The sequence below is a fragment of the Xyrauchen texanus genome, chromosome 41 (assembly GCF_025860055.1).
Source record: "Xyrauchen texanus isolate HMW12.3.18 chromosome 41, RBS_HiC_50CHRs, whole genome shotgun sequence".
NCBI classification, from domain to species: Eukaryota; Metazoa; Chordata; class Actinopteri; order Cypriniformes; family Catostomidae; genus Xyrauchen; species Xyrauchen texanus.
This window is the reverse complement of record NC_068316.1, coordinates 13193627-13215439: the sequence shown is the minus strand read 5'-3', so window position 1 is coordinate 13215439 and position 21813 is coordinate 13193627. Positions and strand designations below refer to the sequence as shown.

At 35.4% G+C, this 21813-nt stretch overlaps 2 protein-coding genes and 1 pseudogene across 2 annotated transcripts; all 3 read left to right on the top strand.

Moving 5' to 3' along the window:
• Window positions 1-1670: 1670 nt before the first annotated feature.
• Window positions 1671-5708, top strand: LOC127634478 (COP9 signalosome complex subunit 5). Its single transcript, XM_052114064.1, has 8 exons — window positions 1671-2001; window positions 2116-2350; window positions 2596-2724; window positions 3133-3198; window positions 3293-3378; window positions 3532-3643; window positions 4430-4578; window positions 5467-5708. The coding sequence occupies exons 1-8, from the start codon at window positions 1865-1867 to the stop codon at window positions 5555-5557; spliced, it is 1005 nt and encodes a 334-aa protein (XP_051970024.1). The 5' UTR covers window positions 1671-1864; the 3' UTR covers window positions 5558-5708.
• Window positions 5709-11459: 5751 nt separating this feature from the next.
• LOC127634131 (protein phosphatase 1 regulatory subunit 42-like) lies at window positions 11460-16360 on the top strand (annotated as a pseudogene).
• Window positions 16361-18591: 2231 nt separating this feature from the next.
• LOC127634130 (transcription factor 24-like) lies at window positions 18592-19378 on the top strand. Its single transcript, XM_052113533.1, has 2 exons — window positions 18592-19032; window positions 19277-19378. The coding sequence occupies exons 1-2, from the start codon at window positions 18592-18594 to the stop codon at window positions 19376-19378; spliced, it is 543 nt and encodes a 180-aa protein (XP_051969493.1).
• The last annotated feature ends 2435 nt before the right edge of the window (window positions 19379-21813 follow it).

The window sequence follows — 21813 nt, the reverse complement described above, 5'->3', positions numbered from 1 at the left end:
GTTATTTGAGGGTTCGAGGTCATGTTTGTTTTTCACTTGCAGCCAGACCTTAAAAATGTTAATAAAATATATTTGTATGTAGTTATTTTAATGTAAATAAATGCATATTATTATCAGTTTTCTTTTTCATGTTAACATGTTAGTTACAATAAATATGATTTAAAAAAGTTTGGCCCCAGTTTAGTCCCCCCTCCAAGAACAGTCAGTACCTGCAATTTTTTCCTTCTGCACTTCTTTTCTTTTACTTCTAGCGCTGATTGAACTAATGAAATAGTGTTTTTGTGAACATAAAGGCCTTTAATGCCTTAAATTATACTGATCTTTTTGGTGGAATTCAGATAAAAAATACCAATGTCTCCTCAATTTGTACAGGGTAATGAAATGAAGTAGTTTGCTGTCTAAATGTCTTAAAAAATTTCAAAAGCATGGTACTTTTATTTTGATATGTTATACCGACGTCAGCTTAAATTAATATTCTTGGTACAAGTTAAACTCAATCAACAGTATTTGTGGGATTATGTTGATTACCACAAATAAATTATTTTGACTTGCCCCTTTTATATATATATATATATATATATATATATATATATATATATATATATATATATATATATATATATATATATAAAAAGCTAAATGCTTGGTTACAGTGAGGCACTTACAATGGAAGTGAATGGGGCCAATCCACAAACATTAAAAAACAATTTCAAAAGTATAGCCACAAGACAAACAATATACGTGTTAACATGGATTTAGTGTGATAAAATTGCGTAGGCCTACTAACCTTTTCTGTGTAAAGTTGCAGCAAATTATACAACTTTGTTGACATGACGATGTATGTATAAAAATAAAAAAAAAAACATTAAACCCTATAATGACTGTAAAAATTAAAATTTAAACAAGAAGAGTTCTAAAAGAAGAATTGTTTTTATAAAGAAGTTTTTTTTAATACAATTATAAGCTTTACATTTCTTTCTTTAAACCCTCCAAATATTGGCCCCATTTACTTCCATTATAAGTGCTGTAAGGGACGGGTCAGAGTCGTTTTTTGTATTAAGCAACATTATGCCACAAATGCTGTTGACTGAATTTGACTTGTATTGAACCCGGAATATTCCTTTAATCCTTTTCCCTCAAATTAGCAAATTTTGTTTGCCCCATAGTTGTACATGTTAGACTGTTCAGTAGTAGAAGTATTTTGTCATAAATAAAAAAGACAATTTATTATTTTTTTATCATTCAAATTTCATGTATGATTAATTTACAAATCACAAACACTGCATGATTTTTCCAGCAACACCATAGATATAGTGCAATACGATGTACTAATGTAAGAGTGGCCTTTCAAATATACATAGACAAAAAGCTGAAAACATCCTGTTGGGTTTTCTAAATTTATCCTGTTTTGTTGTTGTTGTTGATGTTTTTATCAATATTTTCACACAAGGAAAGATGAAGATGACAGATAAACACGAAGATAGCTAATAACATGAATGTAATTTGTCTAATTTTAGATTACTTCAAAAGCATAATCCGTGAGAATGCATTTTATATTGTACTTTTATAGTAAATATTATTAAAACAGTAGGTACCCTGTGTTTTTTGTTTGTTTTGTTTTAGACTTTTATTTTGACACATATTTTTTTCTTCTTCAGTCGCTTGCTTCACTTGTGTTTCAGAGTTTCTCTGTTAAAGACCAGGAGAGCTGCTTTGTTAGTATTAGTTAAATGTTGCATTAAAATATATAGATTAACTAGACCATTGTGCCATTATAAAGTATATATTATTTCGTAAATTACTAGAGGAATTAAAAAATATATTTCCTTGTAGAACAGTCTGTATCTAAACCCCGACTCAAGCTATGGCTGGTAGTAGCATAGCGATGAAGACATGGGAGCTGTCAAACAGCATGCAGGAAGTTCAGAGTATCGATGAAATATATAAATATGATAAAAAACAACAACAAGAGATTCTGGCGGCCAAACCCTGGACTAAAGAGTAAGTATAACACACCATAATAAGACAGAACAAACCGCCTTTTCCTTTCAAAGAGGCCTGATTTGTTTTGAATCAATAATAACTCACAATAACGGTTGGTTTTATTGTTTACAGCCATCATTACTTTAAATACTGCAAAATATCAGCTTTGGCTCTGTTGAAGATGGTGATGCATGCCCGATCTGGTGGAAATCTGGAGGTGATGGGACTTATGCTGGGGAAAGTAGACGGAGAAACCATGAATATTATGGATAGTTTTGCTTTGCCTGTGGAGGGCACTGAAACTCGAGTCAATGCTCAGGCTGCAGCCTATGAATACATGGCTGCTTATATAGAGAATGCAAAACAGGTATATTGGACATGCAACTATGACCTACATTTTGTCAAACATGTGACCATATTCATATCAGCCAAATAATAAATAGTAAACCAAGTACATAGCTAGCTAACTTGCCTATAATTATGCACACAACATTTTTGTTCTAAATGTGATGTCTTTTTAAAACAAGATAATGATTAACACTATTATTGCTATTTATAATTATCATGTGATCAAAATAATTTTTAAGTCTTGTCATCAATAAATTAATTTAGGTGGGACGTTTGGAAAATGCCATTGGATGGTACCACAGTCATCCTGGATATGGCTGCTGGCTTTCAGGCATCGACGTTAGCACTCAGATGCTTAACCAGCAATTTCAAGAGCCCTTTGTCGCAGTAGTGGTAAGTGCTGTAGGAAATGTTAAACTGGTTGCTTATTTTGCATTAGAGCTAATTCTAGAGTCCGCTGTGAACTCTGTTACCATCAATCTATAAAGACAGAGGAAAAATAGCCCAACTAGGGGATTGTTAGTTTAATTTCAACAATATCAGTGATCCATAATTGACCCTCATGATATAAATGAGTTTGGTGACATTTGTAGTGGTGTCTGATTAATGGCTGTTGGCTTTGTAACTCAATACATTATGCAGTTTACCCTTAATTGCTATTGCTTATTTTGTGCCGAGGGCAAATAACTAGCTGGTGCTCGTAACATTCACTTGCTAAACTGGCAGCTATGTGTTTTATTTGTTATATTTGACTGAATTGTTTTGCTTATTATAGTTGTTGTAATTTTTCATCCCTTTCAGATTGATCCCACAAGGACTATATCTGCTGGAAAGGTCAATCTTGGAGCTTTCAGAACATATCCAAAGGTAGGAATGTTTTTCTTCCATGAAGTCTTACATATTTATTTGTCTTTTCATTTATTTTTCATCACATATTACAATGTCTAAAATTGAATGGTAGGGTTACAAGCCTCCAGATGAGGGTCCGTCTGAATACCAGACGATTCCACTTAATAAGATCGAGGATTTTGGAGTGCACTGCAAACAGTAAGCATTTCTGTCAGAATTAATACATTTCTCAAGCATTTTCTGCACACATTATGCTAAACCATTCTAAATGTTTTACTTCTGTAGACTTGGATTAGAAATTTAATAAGGAATCACGATAATGAATGTTTTATTTGATTTTCTGCAATGTAGGTATTATGCTTTAGAAGTGTCTTATTTTAAGTCTTCCCTGGACCGCAAACTGCTAGAGTTGCTATGGAATAAGTACTGGGTCAACACTCTGAGCTCCTCCAGCCTTCTGACAGTGAGCATTCTTTTTTTATTATTAGTGCAAAATTAGTAAAATATTCTGCTTTATATCTGTGGTCTTTTATTTCACAGTATATGCAGGTCTTAAAGATGATATCATACTAAGAGTATTATATTAATGTTCATCTGTTTGTCCCAAGATTCAATTTATTAAATTTATTTGTAAAAATTGATTTATGTTTGAATACTAACATAGTAACATATTTATTACCTTCACCATTCTGAAGATGTTTTGATACCTAATGGTAAAAATATTCTATGAGGCTGATTATATGATATTAGTTTTTTGACAACCAGTGCACATGATTCATATTTGTTGATGCTGCTTTTGTTCATAAGAATTGTTTGCCTGAAAGCCAAAGCTGACTACCGTTGGCTCCGACATTCTCTCATGAGTCTTGTTTAACACTTTCAATGGGGTGTAGACCATCTAAACAGCAATCTCAGAGCAGTGAGTTAGAGAATTGACTAGTTGTCAAGAGCAACTTGCTTCTCCAAGGAAGAAGTGTTGTCAGTAATTATGCTGTCACCACAGACCGAGACCTTGAGTCATTGAGTCTGTCATTATTGTGAATCCTTGTCTGAGGAGTGTACAGCCTCAGCTTTTGCAAACCTTTGGGACCTCATTCAGTGGGCTTAGCAAACAATCCAATGTTCAAATAACTTAGGCATGTTGTGTAACAAACTTCTGAATTTTACAGTAGTGAAAAGGCTTGTTGTGAAATTGTGCATTAACCTAGACTGAACATAATGGTTTTGTTAATGTGTCTTTTTCCTTCAGAATGCAGATTACACCACTGGACAGGTGTGTGACCTGTCCGAGAAGCTCGAGCAGGCAGAAGCTCAGCTGGGAAGAGGCAGTTTCATGCTGGGCTTAGACACACATGATAGGAAATCTGAGGACAAACTAGCAAAGGCAACACGCGACAGGTAATATGATCCTTATTAATCCAATAGGGCCGCACAATTAATCAAAAAATTAATCAAGATTTCAACTGTTGCAATAATATAGTCATGACAAGTGTCAAATACAGCATTTCATTTAAGTGTACTACCATTGCACCAATATTTTGTGGGCGCTGTATGCATGATCGCAAAGGCAAATCTGATGCATTTAAACTAGTCTCAAGGCATATCAGTAATGCCAACTATCTAAATTATACTGTGTATAATTTATTAAAAATGTAAAAAACACTTTTGGTTTTTCATGCAATTAAAATATGAAAGAAATTCAGTAATATAGTTCTCAAGTTATTTGTATACATAGCCTACATAAAAAAAAATGTATTTTAATGTAAATTAAAATTGTATTAATCAAAATAAATAATCGCAATCACAATATCAAAGGAAATATTCGTCAATTATGATTTTCGGCCTAATCATACAGCCCTATAATCCAATATTGAGGGTTTCTTTCATTATGTCGTTAAGTGTCAATTATGCACACTGAAAATTCTAAGTATTTAATTATACATACATAATAAATTAACAGATAAAAATCTAATTAAATATAAGATTTAAAACCAAATTGAGATAAATTATTTATTTATAAAAAAATTAAATAGAAGTTTTTCTTTCCACATCATATTTGAATGTAAATGTTTAATTCAGATTTTTACAAAGACAAAATTCAGGTTCAGGTTTTTTTGTTTGACCGACATCATGGATTATTGCTAACTTGTGACTCTGATTGGGTGCAAAAGCCCATTTTTTTATTTGTACTATAGTGCCACTTATGCCATAATTAATCTTGGTTTCTTTTGAAAAACATGTTTTGACAAATAAAGTATGTTTTTTTTTTTTTTTTTGGTCTTTCAGCTGCAAAACAACCATTGAAGCAATTCATGGTTTGATGTCTCAGGTTATTAAAGATAAACTCTTCAATCAAGTGAACACATCTACCAACTAAACTTGGAATGAACTGAAGTGAAATGACCTTACAAGCTTAGTTATATGTTCTCTTCGTTATGATTGTGCTTTGAAAGATTTAAAGTAATTCTTTTGTATGAATCTCATCCATGTTTGCATCACTTAAAATGTATTCAAACAAATAAATAAAATCTGTTCAATTTCATTAGTTAATGGATGTCGGGTGTTTTTTAATTGTTTTGCATCACATTTGCCACCAAAGTCATTTAGAGCAAGAATAATTTGTTTGGTCTTAGCGCTGCAAGTTACCAAACTTTTGAAATGTATTCTCTTCTTGGTTTAATGTAACACAGAACCATAACATTCCCATCTCTCTCAGGTTGTGCCCAGAGTTGTGGCAGCAGTATTCCATTCACACACCCTAACAACATAACATTTAACATGTTAACAAAAACCACTGTACACTTACTAACCACAAAACTCCTCAAGAGTCATTTTCATATTTGCCAGTCATAGCATTACATAATGGAATAACAAACTCAATGGCTACGTTGGTCCAAAGGTAAACAGCTTGGCATGGCCGAAGCGCATCTGTCAGGACGACCCTGTGCAGGTTGTCTCTGTGTTGTACACAATCCTTCAAGATTCTGAGCTTTGCGCTGTGACCTGTCACTGATGCATCACAGAAACAGGAGCTCAGCACACTGGAGTCTATTCAGCACTGTGTGTCTGCTCTTTATCACCACAGACACTCAACACCCATGTGGTTGCTTGCACACATACGTGTCTGCATTTTCTTGCAGACAACAGTGCTGACATCATGCTTATGTGCTGAGGTTTACACCTCATAGAGTTAATTTAAAGACTGTAATACTATGTTCCAGAAAGCAGCAGTGTATTCAATAATGCCCTATACAATGTGGCTTTTACTTTTTGCTCTTTCTTGTGATGACCATTGAGCCAATATACTGAATCCAATATTTATTTAAATCACAGTCATTAAAAATCTTTGTGCATACATTCTGTGTTTCACCCATTGGAATAACAAATGAAGCTTGTAATCATCACCAGATGAGCATTTTTTTAATGCCTGAGGAAAAGGAGAAAAAAGCAGATGAGTATAAATAAGAATTAACCTAGAACTTAAGTGTATTATGGTTAACATGAGTGAACTAACATCAGCCAAATCCATTAACTTAATTTAAGGTATGTTTTCCATTAGCACAGGCCTTCTTATATTACCATGGAATTCCACTTCATTTGCAGAATTCAACGAAAATGGTTTAAAATACTAAGAACAGAGGTATAACGAAAAATAAGTGATTACAGGAATATATCAGTGATGACGAGCACAAATAATCAGGAATGGCCATTTATCACAAGGCCAACTGTTAGTCTACAGCCCATGGGACCAATGACCCTCTATGCATCCTCAGATATTTGGTAGCAATGATGTTTTCTTTGGACCATTTAATAATTTCAACAAGCATGGCAATAAGGAGCTGAAACATACTCGATGTCCCAGAGGAGAGTCTGAAAAGGGGAGAAATCCCCCCCGCCCCCCTACCTCCTTAACCCAAGCTAAGCAACATTTCCTTTCTGCCAAGTTCTTTACATGCATAAATGGAGGTAAGTCACTCAGTCTCAGGAAGCACATTCTTCCACCGTATATAACAATACATGGGTCACCGCAGTGACTAAGCTCACTTCTCCACAACTGATATGCATTTTTATGGGCAGCAATTTGAGCTTTTCAATAAGTGGGGGAAAATCTTCAGCTCCATCAGCTGAAGCTGAAAAAACATTGTTTCTGATTTTAGCGTGTACATGCTTGAGGGTCTTGTCTCTTTTAAACCTCAAGGGTGGCCCCAGGTTTGGTTTAACCCTATCTTAGTAAGAAGATAGGGTTAAAGAATTGTATTCTTCCCTATACAATTTCCTCTCTGCAAAACAAGAAGGGCGAAAATGCAATTCTGCAGTCTTCAGCTCAAGTAAGACTAATGTCCAAATAAATACCCTCAGCAATTCTGACACCTGTAACAGTATCCCATCTAATTCTAGACAAGAATGTTTCTTTGTGTATTTACATATACACAAACACTATCGATATACAGTAAAGGTAAAACGCCTCTGAAAAAATGTCATAATATAAATGTAAGCAAACTGGGTAAATGTTTTTTGACTGTAACAAATGTGGGCCGAAATCATGATTTCAAAATCTTGCAATGAATGTTAAAAAAAGGGTGCAGTGGTTGCATGCCAAAAATGTAAATTGAAAAATTCATGAAAAATTAATTGAAAAATTACTGACTCTTGAAATAATCTAATGCACAGTGCACACGTTAGGTTAATTTCTGAACCACATTTCCTCTGTTAAAATTTGTAATACATTAATCATGAGTCATGACTGTATTTATATAGTAATCTATGTATGAATTATATATAAGAAATGCATATTGTTTTAAATCTTTACAAATTGAATTCTAAGTTTCGACTGGTTCAATACATCAACAGTATATGTGGCATAATGTTGATTGCTAAAAAAAATATTTTTCTTCAAAAAAGCTAAATGTATGGTACAATGAGACACAGTACAATGGAAGTGAATGGGGCCAATTTTTGGAGGATTTAAAGGCAGAAATATAAAGCTTATTATTTTATAAAAGTACTTACAATAATTATTCTGTTATAACTCATGTATTATTTGAGCTGTCAAGTTGTTTAAATCATCATTTTTACAGTCGTTTTAGGATTTGTTGACTATTTCATCATGGCAACGAAGATGTAAAATTGGCTATAACTTTTTTTCACACTAAAATCATGTTTACAGGTATACCATTTATGTCTTGTGGCTATACTTTTGAAATAGTGACTATTTAATTTTTTTATTATAATTTTCCATTGCAAGTGCCTCGCTGGAACCCACATTTTTTGCTTTTTTTAAAGAAAAGTAGGGACAAGTCAAAATAAGTTTTCTGGTAATAAATATTATGCCTAAAATGCTGTCGATTGAGCTTAACTTGTACTCAATCCGGAATATTCTTTTAACTGTTGTACATTTCATTTAGCAAAAACTAAACTCAAGATCTCCGCAATTAGTTTGTGTTATCCCTTTAATTAGAAGTTAATTATAAGATAACAAAAACTTCATATGAATATCAGTAAAAGCTATCCAGTTATATAGTAACAAAACAAGCAATGAAGAATGCTGAGCTTTTCATCAACTCAATGTAGAATTTACCATGTTAAACTTGGCAAAGCCTTCTCTGCAGACACTCCTGTAAACTCCTTTCATCATTAATATCAGATCTGAACGGCTCTCCCAATCAACTCTGGCACGTGCAAACAGACCTCACGCTTGTGCATCGCTGGCCATAGTTACAGCAGCCCTTGTTTCCTAAGCACAGTCGAGACAAGAGGACAGGAAGAGAAAAAAAAACATTAACAGCGAGTAAAACAGCTTGCGTTCATAGCTGATGACAGTTAATACACAACATTTGCTATGACGAACTGCAGGCTACATTAAGGTAGATGCAATGCCAGGAGTTCCAGAATTATGCTTCTGCTACAGTATCATATGCTTCATTGCCATATATACTAGAACAAAAATGCCAGTATGCCTTTCAGTTTGTATTTATATTCTTTACACTCAAACCATGACCTAACTTACTTTTATTTATTTATTATAAACAAGGGAGCTATGTATATTGCTAAATACTAAAAATATATTATAATGATTGACTGCTGTCTCTTTGCAGTTCCCCAGAGTTTTACCACAGAAAGGTATTGATTTTATGATGCTCCCCGTGTCATCTCCCTGCAGTCTGCTGCTTTAATATCAAGTGTAAAACCGACCTGCTGTCATGTGTTGATGTATGTATTCTCTTTATTTCTGTCCCAGTGTTCATTGTTGATGGTTGACAAGGCAGTGTAGAGAGCACCTCAGCAAAGGGAATAAAATATCATCCAAGGTCTTTGAAGGAGGTTATTCAGGTAAGCCTAAAAAATATTCTGGTTCAATACAAGTTTAGCTCAAATGACAGCATGTGTGGCATAACGTTGATTACCACAAAACACATTTAGACTGGGTGATAAAAATCAAGGCTACAGTGAGGCAATTAGAATGGAAGTGAATGGGGACAATCTGTAAATGTTAAAATACTCACTATTTCAAAATTATAGCCAAAAAACGTAAACAATATGCGTGTTAACATGATAAAAGGTCTACACTTATATAGCGCCTTTTTTAACCTTAGAGGTTACCAAAGCACTTTACACTGTGTCCCATTCACACACACATTCACACTCACACTCATACACCAATGGTGGCAGAGCTGCCATTCAAGGCACTAGCCTGCCATTGGGAGCAACTTGGAGTTCAGTGTCTTGCTCAAGGACACTTCGGCATGTGGAGTCATGTGGAAATCGAACCACCAACCCTGCGATTAGCAGCCGACCTGCCCTACCACCTGAGCCACAGGTGGCCCATAGCTACAGCCACCCCAAAAATCATGATTATTGTGTGATAAAAGCACTTATTTTACAACTTCATTGCCATGTTGATGTAACGCTGCAAAACCATTTATAAAAAAAAAATATTTTTTGTGGTAATCAAAATTATACCACAAATTCTGTTGATTGAGCTTAACTTGTATTAAACATGAATATTCCTTTAATGGTGATATTCAAGCACTGGGAATTTACAGCACGTAGATGTTCGGGGTCAAGTTTATAGACAATACAATCCTCAAGGGGATTGGGCTTTTTTTCTTGGGAAACTGATCTGCCATGACAATATTCTAGGTCACATGGCTTTTTCACCTTTGTCCTCCTTGTCACAATTCAAAGATTATATGTAGTTTAACAAAGGTTTGAGGGTCAATTGACTGTTTCTGTCTCTAAAGTATGTATTATCAAATAAATAATGGTCTTCTCACACCAACATAATTGACTCCATCAATACCTTTAAAATGCATTTGAAGACATTTAAAATCAAAACCCATACGAAGGCATTTAAAATCTATACAGAAACCAGCGGTGTCTCTATTTCTGGTGGGGCACAATCACTAAACCCAATTTTGAAACATTGACGTATAATTCCAAATACTGTCTGTCAAAATGACATAAAAAAGAAACAAGAAACTATTTTAACCTAGTGCATCAGTTTTGCCTTTACTCTGTTTCTCACATTCCCTCTGTATGTGTGTGCCTGACCTGTTTATTCCCTGGTATTAGAAGTGTATTAACAGGCACCCATCAACATTAACGCTGGTGGTGCGCTTTAACTAATCCAACCAGCAACTAATTAGAATAAAATTGGCTTTTAAAACTTACCAATGAAATTCACAATGCAGGTCTGCTCTCAAGAGCGGTCATCTCCGATGCTCATGTCAACAGCTTGACAAATATGATCAAAGCTTTTGATTGGCTCAGGGGTAAAGGCAAACGAGCCCCTCAGGTCATCGTTAAAGGCTCGTTGCACATGCGCATGGCGTTCCTCAGATCTCCGTTGATTTACATTGAGGACAATGATCATGCCTCAGGCATAGCAAATGAAAACGATTAAAAGGCTTTAACACAACAGACCTTAATAATAGTAGAATTTCTAGAAATAATTTCTACTTTTGTCTTGTATAATGGACATAAAACAAGTTTAAGATGTGGGAATTAAATATTTTCTCAAAATACATTCATGATGATGCCACGCATTTTGCACAACAGCGTCACTTGCCCCTAAAGTAGAGACGCTGCTGACAGAAACATATTTAGAGGCCAATCCTCTTAAGACCATTCAATTATATGTTGTTGTATAGCTTTTTTTGGAACTATTGAACTTTTTTGGCTCTCATACATTTCCTTATTCCCTTGATATGCTGTCATCATTTTCTGACTATAAAGTTGCAGAAGATAAATCTGGAGATATTTTTATGCACCAAGTCATTATGGTCCGTCTCAAAGTGCAGCTGATCGCCAAATCAAGCAATCATTTAAAAACCAGCAGAAGTGAATCTCTATAGCAATATCTTAAGAAACTGACCCATCTCAATTTCTCAAACAAAAATATAGTGGACATTGTATGTTTTCTTTCTATGAAATTATTCCAATTTTATTATACATTTTAGTTGACCTTGATCTCTTCAACTCATTTTTGGGCTACCGCCTACACATTTTCAAATTCAAATTGAAAAGCTCACCATGTACACATTCTGTGGACTAATTGCCAAAGATTGTCTATTTTTTCAGACTACTATTTTTCGCCTTCCATCACAACATGCCTGGCGGTGTTCTAACACATTTTAGCCCTCATTCAGAAAAATGTTCAGTTCATACACCACTCACATTGTTTCATTGAATATCTCGGCCTGTGGACTTGAAGCTCAATCTAGGTGTCATTAGAAAGCTGACATCCTCCCCTTTGTGATGATGTATAACATTTTATCATCAATAGTCAATAACATATATTTGCGATTATATTTTTAGCATGCTTTTCAAGCAGGACTGCGTATTTTGTTCTGGACATCAAAGATAGGACACTGGATTATTCATACAAGCAAGCTCACAGAAAAGTAAAAGAATTCAACTTTTTTGGGAAAAAAAGGTAAAAGCAGATTTAAAGTTTTGAGCTATTTGGGGCTTACAGTAGCAGTGATCAGCACATAGAATGGATGTTTTAATTTGATGTCTTAAAACTATCACATCAAACTGTGGTATAAGGGCAAAACATTTCACATTCCTGAGAAATAGAGCTTTCATTTGATATATGATTTTTCTATTTAAGTGCTATTTTAACAACTTTTATATTCATATTAATATTTACATGACCTCTAGGTGGCTCTGATTTGCGAAGCAAATGTTGTCAGGCCTTATTTTGTTATTTTTTGTAACATAGGTGATGGTTATCTATGAAAAGTTCAGATTCTAAGCCTTTAAACGATACCTCATATGCCCGACTTCTGTATTCGGAGACTTGAACATTTTAAGCGTAACATCTTTCAAGACACAGTGCCCTCTTTGGAACCGCCTGCGGGTCCAAAGAGTCGAAGAGATTCGATTAATATTATATTGTCATTGTTTATTTATTATCTTGTTTTCCCCTCAAACATATGATTGATCTATCAATGTGCAACAATCTTACTGTCCTTTACCTGTATGATCTGCACAAATCTGCAGTTTGGGGTTTGCCTCAAACCATACGCACTTATACATGCAGAATAATCAGGATAATCTCTCTCACATTGAGAAATTCTCATCTCTACACAAGCTTTCCAAACTGTAAGTATATGAAAGTATGCATTAAAATGTAATGTTGATATTTTCTATTGAAAATATATGTAGTGCACCACTCATTTAAAAAAGGCCATAAATATTTGTTTAAATTTGTGAGGTTCATGGGAGGAAACAGCATCACTGTGGTTGAGGGTGTAGAGGAGTTGAAAAGTCTGAAGGAACTGCATATGGAAGGCCAGAGACTGCCCCGTTGAGAAAAGTTAGTTTTTGACCCCCATTCTATTTCCAGCCTCTCTGTGAATAACTCACTGCTGAACCTTACAGAGGGTGTTTTATGATACTGTATCTAATGCACTCATATTTAGATTCATATAACACAATGTCCTGTGGCAGCTTGTGAGTTTGCTGTCTGAGGCAGCTTAGATAGCTTACATTAAGCTAAACCATGTACCAAGATTTGTATCAAAGCAGTTCTGTGCAAAATTTGATGAGGGTAAAAGAGGTCTCTGTGGCTGCTTACTGGTTTGACAAATCAACATGGAATGTTTACTGCCCAGGCAATAGGTAAACAAACTGCAAAGTTGGGAATTTTGTTTATTTTGCTAATTAATGAAATTGCAAGTGTAAGTGCACCCAATTTTTCCCCATGAAAAAATCCCTAAATGCTCTCCTTTGACTACTGTGAAATCTTCATTGATTCCACAGAAGTGGGGCTGCTTTCAACTTTAAAGTGTCTAATGATAATAATATAAAATTTCATCCTTTCAGGAATCTCTGTGCTTTTTAAATATCAGTACAAATAACATTAGTGAGATATGGGACTTGGACCCTCTCAAAAAACTGTCCCTTCTTTTTGCAGCCGATAACCAGTTACAGGTAAGTGAGAATCCTCTACATTCTAAAATCAATCAAAAAGACAATGTACAAAGAATGACAATTTTATTACAAAAATTATAATGGTTAGATTTGGTGCTTTATATTTAATGATGTATTGTCCTGTTTAAGTATGACAAAGTTGCATGTTCTTAAGGGAATTATGAAATAATTCCAATAGGATCATATGAAGTGTGAAATGATAGAGGGAGATCAGTGCTAAAACCCTAATCCTACAAATCCTGCCAGCAGTCTCCAGACTTACACAGGGTCAGAATTATTCCACAAATCATGGGGCTGGTCTCAAGGGACCATTTCTGCTGACAATTTAAACAAGGACAAGTTTTCCTCCTTACTTAGTGAACTGACTTTCCTCTGAAATACACTCAATGCCCTTTAAAACCTCAGCGTTGCATTCAAAAAAATATTTGTACTCAAATATACAGCTTCCTTTTAGGAAACTAAAGCTGAAATTCAACTTAATCTTGAAGAGGGATTTTCCATCCCTTTCCCGCCTATTAATATGACACCTTTACAGACTAAAGGATTGGTAAACTAATACTTTCCAAACACTACTGTAGCGTAAGGAGTAACACCGCAAGTAGCTTAGCAGTAACTTTGGCCAACAGCACAAAAGACAATCCTCTCAGCAACTGCCACGGATTGTAGTGATCTATGTGTCAGTGGACTCTTTCATGTAGCAGATATCTCCTTTAAATTATACAACCCCTTTGCCACTATTGATTCAGCAATGACAGCACCCAAAGGATCAATTCCTCCTTTGCACAGTTTGGTCCAATTCCAGAGGAAACTTTATGGATTTTTAAAATAGATTATGTAAGCCGAGTGACAAATAGGTACTGCAGAGGCTGTCAGTGGCCCATGGCCAGACAGTGCAGACAGTGCAGACAGGAATCAAAGCTCTGGTCAAATGCAGGTTCATAACTGGCCATCATTAGTCCAGTGTGGGGCTGGAAAGTGCCCAGTCAGGAGTGCATTCACCACTCCTGCTATGGGAAGGCAATTTGGTGCAGGGCAGTTCCCAGCCAAGCCCTCAGAGTGACAGACCTGACACGATCATTTATCAAAGCCTGAAAGCTTGCGGCTCGCTAGGGTCTCACTAGAGCTGATTGCACGTGGACTGAAAAGTGGAAGCATTTTAGCTGAGACAGGAAGGCAATGAACAATCAGAGCATGTCCAGAGAGTATTCATATTTCCAGCCTGGATTAATGTGTCCTTAGATAAACATACACTGCAGGCAACATGCTTGAGGACTTCAGCCCAAGGGAACTTGTTAGTCAAGCATTCCAAGTGACAGTATTTATTAGAACAAGCTGATGTCTTGTTTACACTTGCGCCCTCTGAATTTCAGGCTAAATAGTTCTTTGTCCTTGTGACCTCTTTGTCTTAAATATGATGCAATGACAACATTTTAACCCGGCACATCTTCTGCTAAATCTGTTTTATGTACCCCGTGCTGCAAAATCTGATCAGTGTTACAGCATTTTGTCAGCATTCAAATGGAATTGAAATTTCAAATAAGATTTTACTCCCCAAAAAATAATTGATAAAGGATTAAAGTTAAAATTGAATGCTTCTTTTAATTATTCATTTATGCTTTCAGGAGTTAGACTATGTCTTCTGGATCTGAGTAGAAATCCTGTGAGTCATAAACCTAAATACAGGGACAGATTAATAACTGTCTGCAAAATTTTAGGTGAGAAAAACATATTTTGAGTAAGTTAAATACTCACATAACAAAAACAATGTGCTTTGAATGAATCAAATGAATAATATTAATTATGATTTATTAATATATATATATATATATATATATATATATATATATTAATAAATCATAAGGCATTTATACAATGTGTGTAAACAAAGGAAATAAGCAGTTACATACATATATATATATATATATATATATATATATATATATATATATATATATATATATATATATATATATATATATATACTGTATATGTAACTGCTTATTTCCTTTGTTTACACACATTGTATAAATGCCTGCTATTTGTCAAGTTCTATGACTCATATGTCTTATTTTTCCCACCCATGCAAACAAACAGCTTTCTCCTTGAACTGGTCTGAGGTTAATCTATGCGCTGGTCTGTGTAAACTGACATCAGCTACAGTTCTACAGCAGAAATCATACCCCTTTGATGTCTGTTATTTTTAACATAGGTTATCACTTCAGTTTCTATATCAGTGTGTGGTATCTGAAATTTAGAAATGGTCCTTTAACACCTATGATAAATATGAGCAGACTATCTCTATTTAGCAAGAAAAAATGTAATGAGCATGATAAGTAGTGTGAGTTATATGAACAATAATGAAGAATGATAGTTGTTTAAAGCCCTAATTATCTGTTTACTATATACTGTATTAGAAAAGGGGTCCAGTGGTTGTTTATAGCGATAAGGAACAGCAGCATTACAAAGTGTGTATTGTACATTAATTGTATATATGCTTAGTGAATCTTCAATGTTCTTAGTTTTTTTAATTAATGCATCACACAAAACTCGGTCAATAATTAGTTTAGACGAAATGAACAAGTAATTCAGTGATATTTTAATGGCAATATATGTCTTTTCTTTAATTCATTTATTTGTCATACTGTTTAAGAGAAACTGTGAATTCATGACTGTAATCCTGTGTTCGCAGGTCAAGGTGACAGAATATTCTATTGATGAATGGCAGACCCTGAAAATCTAAGACGCATTAACAAATCTTTGTAGTGCCCTTACATGGCTCGTTTGAATTGGACTGGAATATGTCGGGAATTTTTCGGAATATTTTCAACAAGGCGAGTTTTCAACTCTGTCCACATTATTTTATTCACTTAAATGAAATGTGCATTTTTTTTTAGCAGTTTCACCCTCTTGTAACAATGCACTCTCTTAACAAATCTTTTACATTGCTTGTAAAGGTTTTAAGGTATTGAACATTTTATTTGAATATTCTATGTCTGAAATTCTGTTTGAAATATATTTGTCTTTGTGCTTGTCTTTAATAAATAGCATTTTGATTTTTTTTTTTTTAAATACCAGCAAATTAAAACGAAAATATTACACCATTAATTCAATAATTATATTTACAAAAAGGCGGGTTTTTTAGTTTTTTATTTTTTAGGTTTTGTACATTATGCTTTAGTATTCAAAGATAACGTGTTCAGTGTTTTTATGAGATACTTTTTAAAATATATGGTCAAATACATAATGCATAAAACGTAGGAAAATATTTAATTGCCTAAATTAAATTTTTATTTGGTTAGATCGTCGGAAAAAATGTAAATGAAATAACCAAATTTCAAAATTTGATTATACAGAAAATTACAGACTACATAGTCTCTCTAAGAAATTAGATTTTAAGATTTATTTATGCTGTTTGCTGTTGTTGTGAATACTTGCAGTCCACCAGAACATTAATAACTAACCGATAATGAAATTGAGTATTTTAACAAAGATCGCTCTCACTGTATCATGCTTTAAATTTAGCTATATTAATATGAAATAGTCATTTAGATTAAAACCCGTAAATTATTATTTAAATTATTTTTTTATTATTCTACTGAAGAAGAGACATTTTATAGAACACGCACCGAGTAAAGTCGTATATGAACATAATACCTGCGTATTTGAGTTTAATAACTACACTGATATATCCTCTGAAAGCTATAGTTATTAGGCGGAGAAACCTCATTTGCTCTGCTTCATCATTATTGGCCTGGGGGCAATAGCAATACTGTCACTTCATCCTTACAAAAACAATGTTTATTAAGAACAGTCTGATGTATGCATGTTATGAATAATTCCATTCATTAATTCTCCCACATCTCATTTTGCGGACTGGAAAACAGAATGATTAATTTAGGAGTCTCACAAGAATTTTCTCATGCTTGCCAGTTGATTGCAGTGTTTGTTTATTTATTGGCTTTGTCCAGAAAAAGAAGTTGCACACGCTGTCTGCGGTTTTACTGCCGATGTTCTTTTTAAATGTTAAAGAAGAGTATCATATTGTTGAAAGCACCATACAGTTTCCACAGCACGAATATGATAGCTTATAGAACTAAAATAAGCTTGAAAATGATTACATTGTTAAGCATGACGACCACATAATTTTTCACCGAATAAAGCCAAATCGAGAGGACATGAATAGCCTGCTTTTTTCTTTCCTAAAAATATTTCAGATAATTTTCTGAAGTTGTGGTTTGGAACGGCAATGTGAGTTAAAAACTCTGGTTTGACGAAAAATGCTGCCTCTGGCGTTGGTAAAAAGGACTGTGTCCTGCTACCGACGCGAAGGGAAAACAGCGGCGCGCAGTTGCCAGAGTATTAAAGGCTTTTGATTAATTGCACCGTAGTGAAACACTTGTCAGCTCTTTGTGTTCCCTAATAAATTAGAGGCTCTTGAGACTTTACAAACTCATTCAGGTGAGGATTCTGCACGGACATATTACTCTAACTTCCAGGGTGACTGGTTATTAATATATTTTTGCAACGGGAAAGTGACCCTTTTTTCACCGCAGGGCTTTTGTCGAGCAGCGCAACGGAGCATATGCAAGAGAACAATTTTTAATGCTTTGCCGTGTGGTTTTAAGGAGTGCGCATAAGGATAAATCAGGTATTTTTTCTGTTAATTTGAATAGATTCTCAATAACCAACAATAACCGTTAAGCATTGAAATGTCTGTGGTAGCCAAGAACGGACATAAAATTTTTACGGGCTGAAATAATTTTATTAAAATCTTAATCTTATTTTATTTATATATTTTTTAAATAAATTAGAAAGCTAATAAGAAAAATTAAAAGATGCTTATAAACATGTTTTTGGTTAGCCTACCTGAATATTTATATACAAGTGAACATGCCTAGTTTAAATATGTTTGTCAACTTAACACGTGCGTTACTTGACATGTCATTATCCAGGTTAAGAAGTTTTTTGTCAATGGTTGGAAGACAGACAATCCGAATGGATGGCAATGGTTCTGTGACAGTTATGGATGACAGTCCCGCATCCAGCCCCAACTCAAGCCCCAGTCCTGACAGGCTTTCAGCGGACAGCCGGCGCGCAGAGGGCCTGTCTCGCTCAAGGGTGGTCCCGTCCGGTGGCCTTAGTGGCAGAGGGCGACCAGCAGCAGCCAACGCGGCGCGCGAGAGAAGTCGCGTGCAGACCCTCAGACACGCGTTCCTCGAGCTACAGAGAACGTTACCGTCTGTGCCACCGGATACCAAACTATCCAAACTAGACGTTTTGATACTGGCAACCACATATATAGCGCATTTAACGAGAACCTTGCAAGAAGAGGAGATGGAAGAGGGGGATAACACAAAACACACTGAAGCTTTAAACTCACTCAAAGGAGATGGTTACTTACATCCTGTGAAAGTAAGTCTTAATTGCCTTTTTACATGGTACATTGTGTTGGCTAATGTGGACACACAACATGAAATAGAAATGAATATATAGAAACAACCAAATATTTGGAATGCGTTTCAAATTCTTGTTTTGAACTGTGGGGTTCAAGCTCAAGGTTGAAAATACCCACTTTTACGCACGACGAATTCTTGCTATGAAACAGTTAAGGAAGTGAATAATTATCTCTATTTGTCGTTTTTATTTTGTCTTTCAGAAGTGGCCAATGCGTTCAAGGTTATATATCGGTGCCACTAGCCAGTTCCTGGGAAACTCAAATGAAAATCAAGCGGCATCTTCGTCGTCATCTCAAACATAGATCATTCATTTACACGTAAGACTTTTTGAGATAATGATGACAAACGTGAAGGTTACAAATTATATATAGATATATGTTTTGTTTGGAGAACCCCATAAGTATTTTCTTGCATATGGTTTACTGACTACTTTTAACAAGGTTGTTTTAATTGTACAAAAAAATCTGTTTTATGTTTTTCATATTGAAATGAGGATAGCAGTGTATGGTGCCATATACAGACAGTTGGATGTGCATATTAATATATCCTAATTATTTCAAACATGTTAATAAGATTAAAATATTAAACAAACTGTGTATTTTCTAAAGCTGTACATCTGTTCAGACTCCGTAACCTGCAGTTCTACTTGTTGGTCTTGTACTCAGAAATTCTGTGTGTTGGGTTAATGAGCTGTCATGATTGAGCTGTTGGCTATATGCACTTCCAGTAACAACATTTGCACTATGCATGTGTGAATAACTTAACATTCGTCATGTGAAGTGGTCTGTCAAAATTGTAACAATAGCATCACGGTCCCTTTTTCTCTCTTCTTCCTTCTTTTATGTGAATGGTTGCAAGTGTACATGTGGAATGGTATATAAAATAAAAGGATTCTTAAACTGGAATTACATTGAAATCAAGTTCATTATACTCACAGGATGTTTTTACTAAACTAACCCCTTCAAAATATAATGAGGAGATGCTGGGTCTGTTCAAGAAATTCATGAATTACAATGACTGAGTGCAAAATATTTAAAATCCAATAAACAAGGCCTTGGTCCAGTAACATTTTTTATATCTTAATAATTTTAACCCTAAAAGGGCAAGCATATACTCTGAAAATTAATTAATTGCTATTTTCAACACATTAGCGCCAACATAATACTTTTCCATGTTTTTTGTTCTTAAAAAATATTGCTTTTATTTAAAATTGTATAGCTTGCAGAAATCATGAAAATAATAAAGATAGGAGCATTTGTCTGTCTGTGTGTGTGTGCTAACATGCACGCATGGCTAATAAATTATTACATTGTGCGATAATAATTACCTTTAAGAGAATTATACAATACTTTATTTTATTTTAAGCAGAAATACATGGTTTCACTGGATTGGACTGTTTGTTTTCGTAATGTAAGTTTCATAATGCAAGTATAAATTTGTATAAGTTGCTTAACAAATCTAAGGAAAAGTCAAGTTAAGATAATGGAGGATGGTATTGCCCATTGTCTGCAATCCACCTTACAATCACATCTATCGGACACATTTACAGCTCACATGAAGTGTATCTCTACTATTCTGAGGACATAAGCAACAATAATCTTCCATTTAGCCACATCCTGATGGGGAGCACACTTGATTTTTGGTGAAAGGATGTGATTACAACTTCTGAAGACCAACATTATGCTGCGTTATGTGCCTTACAGAAACCTGGCTGTCTACGGAGATTCCAGACTCGGCCATCGAAATCACGGGCTTTTCCGTGCACCGAGCGGACAGAGCGAAAGACCTCTCTGGTAAAAGCAGAGGTGGTGGTGTATGTTTTATGATCAACAAATCATGGTGTGATCAGAGGAACGTACATTTCATCAAGTCTTTTTGCTCTCCTGATCTGGAATATCTCATGCTTCTGTGTCGACCATTCTGGCTGCCGAGGGAATTCACAGCGGTTATCATCACAGCTGTGTACATCCCCCGCAAGCCGACACAGACCGGGCACTCAGGGAACTGTATGGGTGTATAAGTGAGCAGGAAACCGCGCACCCTGAGGCTGCGTTCATTGTTGCCGGGGACTTTAACAAAGCCAACTTCAAAGCAATCGCCCCAAAATACCACCAACACATAAAGTTCAACACACGAGGGGACCGGGTTTTGGATCATTGTTACTCTCCCTTCCGGGAAGACTACAAATCCCTCCCCGCCCCCCATTTGGCAAATCGGACCATTCTTCCGTTCTGCTTCTGCCCGCTTACAGGCAGAAACTGAAACAGGAAGCACCCACCCTCAGAACGATCCAGTGCTGGTCGGACCAATCAGACTCTGCGCTACAAGACTGTTTTGATCACGCGGACTGGGAGATGTTCCGGTCCGCCTCTGATGACGACATCGAGGTTTACGCTGACAGCGTAACGTGTTTCATCAGGAAGTGCGTAGAGGACGTTGTTCCGACCAAAACTATACGGATATACCCCAACCAGAAACCATGGGTTAACGGCGATGTTCGCGCGGCACTCATTGCGCGGACCTCCGCTTTTAATTCTCCTAACACGGAGGATCGTAAACAAGTCAGTTATGCCCTCCGTAACACTATCAGTGCAGCTAAACGCCAGTACAGGCACAAACTTGAAAGTCAGTTCAACACCACTGACTCCAGAAGTATGTGGCAGGGAATTAACACAATCACGGACTACAAGCGGAATAAAGTCTCCGCCATGAACACCGCTGCATCTCTCCCGGACGA

What these genes read in the sequence shown, in the direction of transcription:
- LOC127634478 (XM_052114064.1), top strand. Translation starts at nt 1,865, where the DNA reads ATGGCTGGTAGTAGCATAGCGATGAAGACATGGGAGCTGTCAAACAGC. An exon ending in CTTTCAGAACATATCCAAAG is followed by an intron (nt 3,199 to 3,292) that starts GTAGGAATGTTT and finishes ATTGAATGGTAG; the next exon opens with GGTTACAAGCCTCCAGATGA. An exon ending in GCTCCTCCAGCCTTCTGACA is followed by an intron (nt 3,644 to 4,429) that starts GTGAGCATTCTT and finishes TTTTTCCTTCAG; the next exon opens with AATGCAGATTACACCACTGG.
- LOC127634130 (XM_052113533.1), top strand. Translation starts at nt 18,592, where the DNA reads ATGGTTGGAAGACAGACAATCCGAATGGATGGCAATGGTTCTGTGACA. An exon ending in GTTACTTACATCCTGTGAAA is followed by an intron (nt 19,033 to 19,276) that starts GTAAGTCTTAAT and finishes TTTGTCTTTCAG; the next exon opens with AAGTGGCCAATGCGTTCAAG.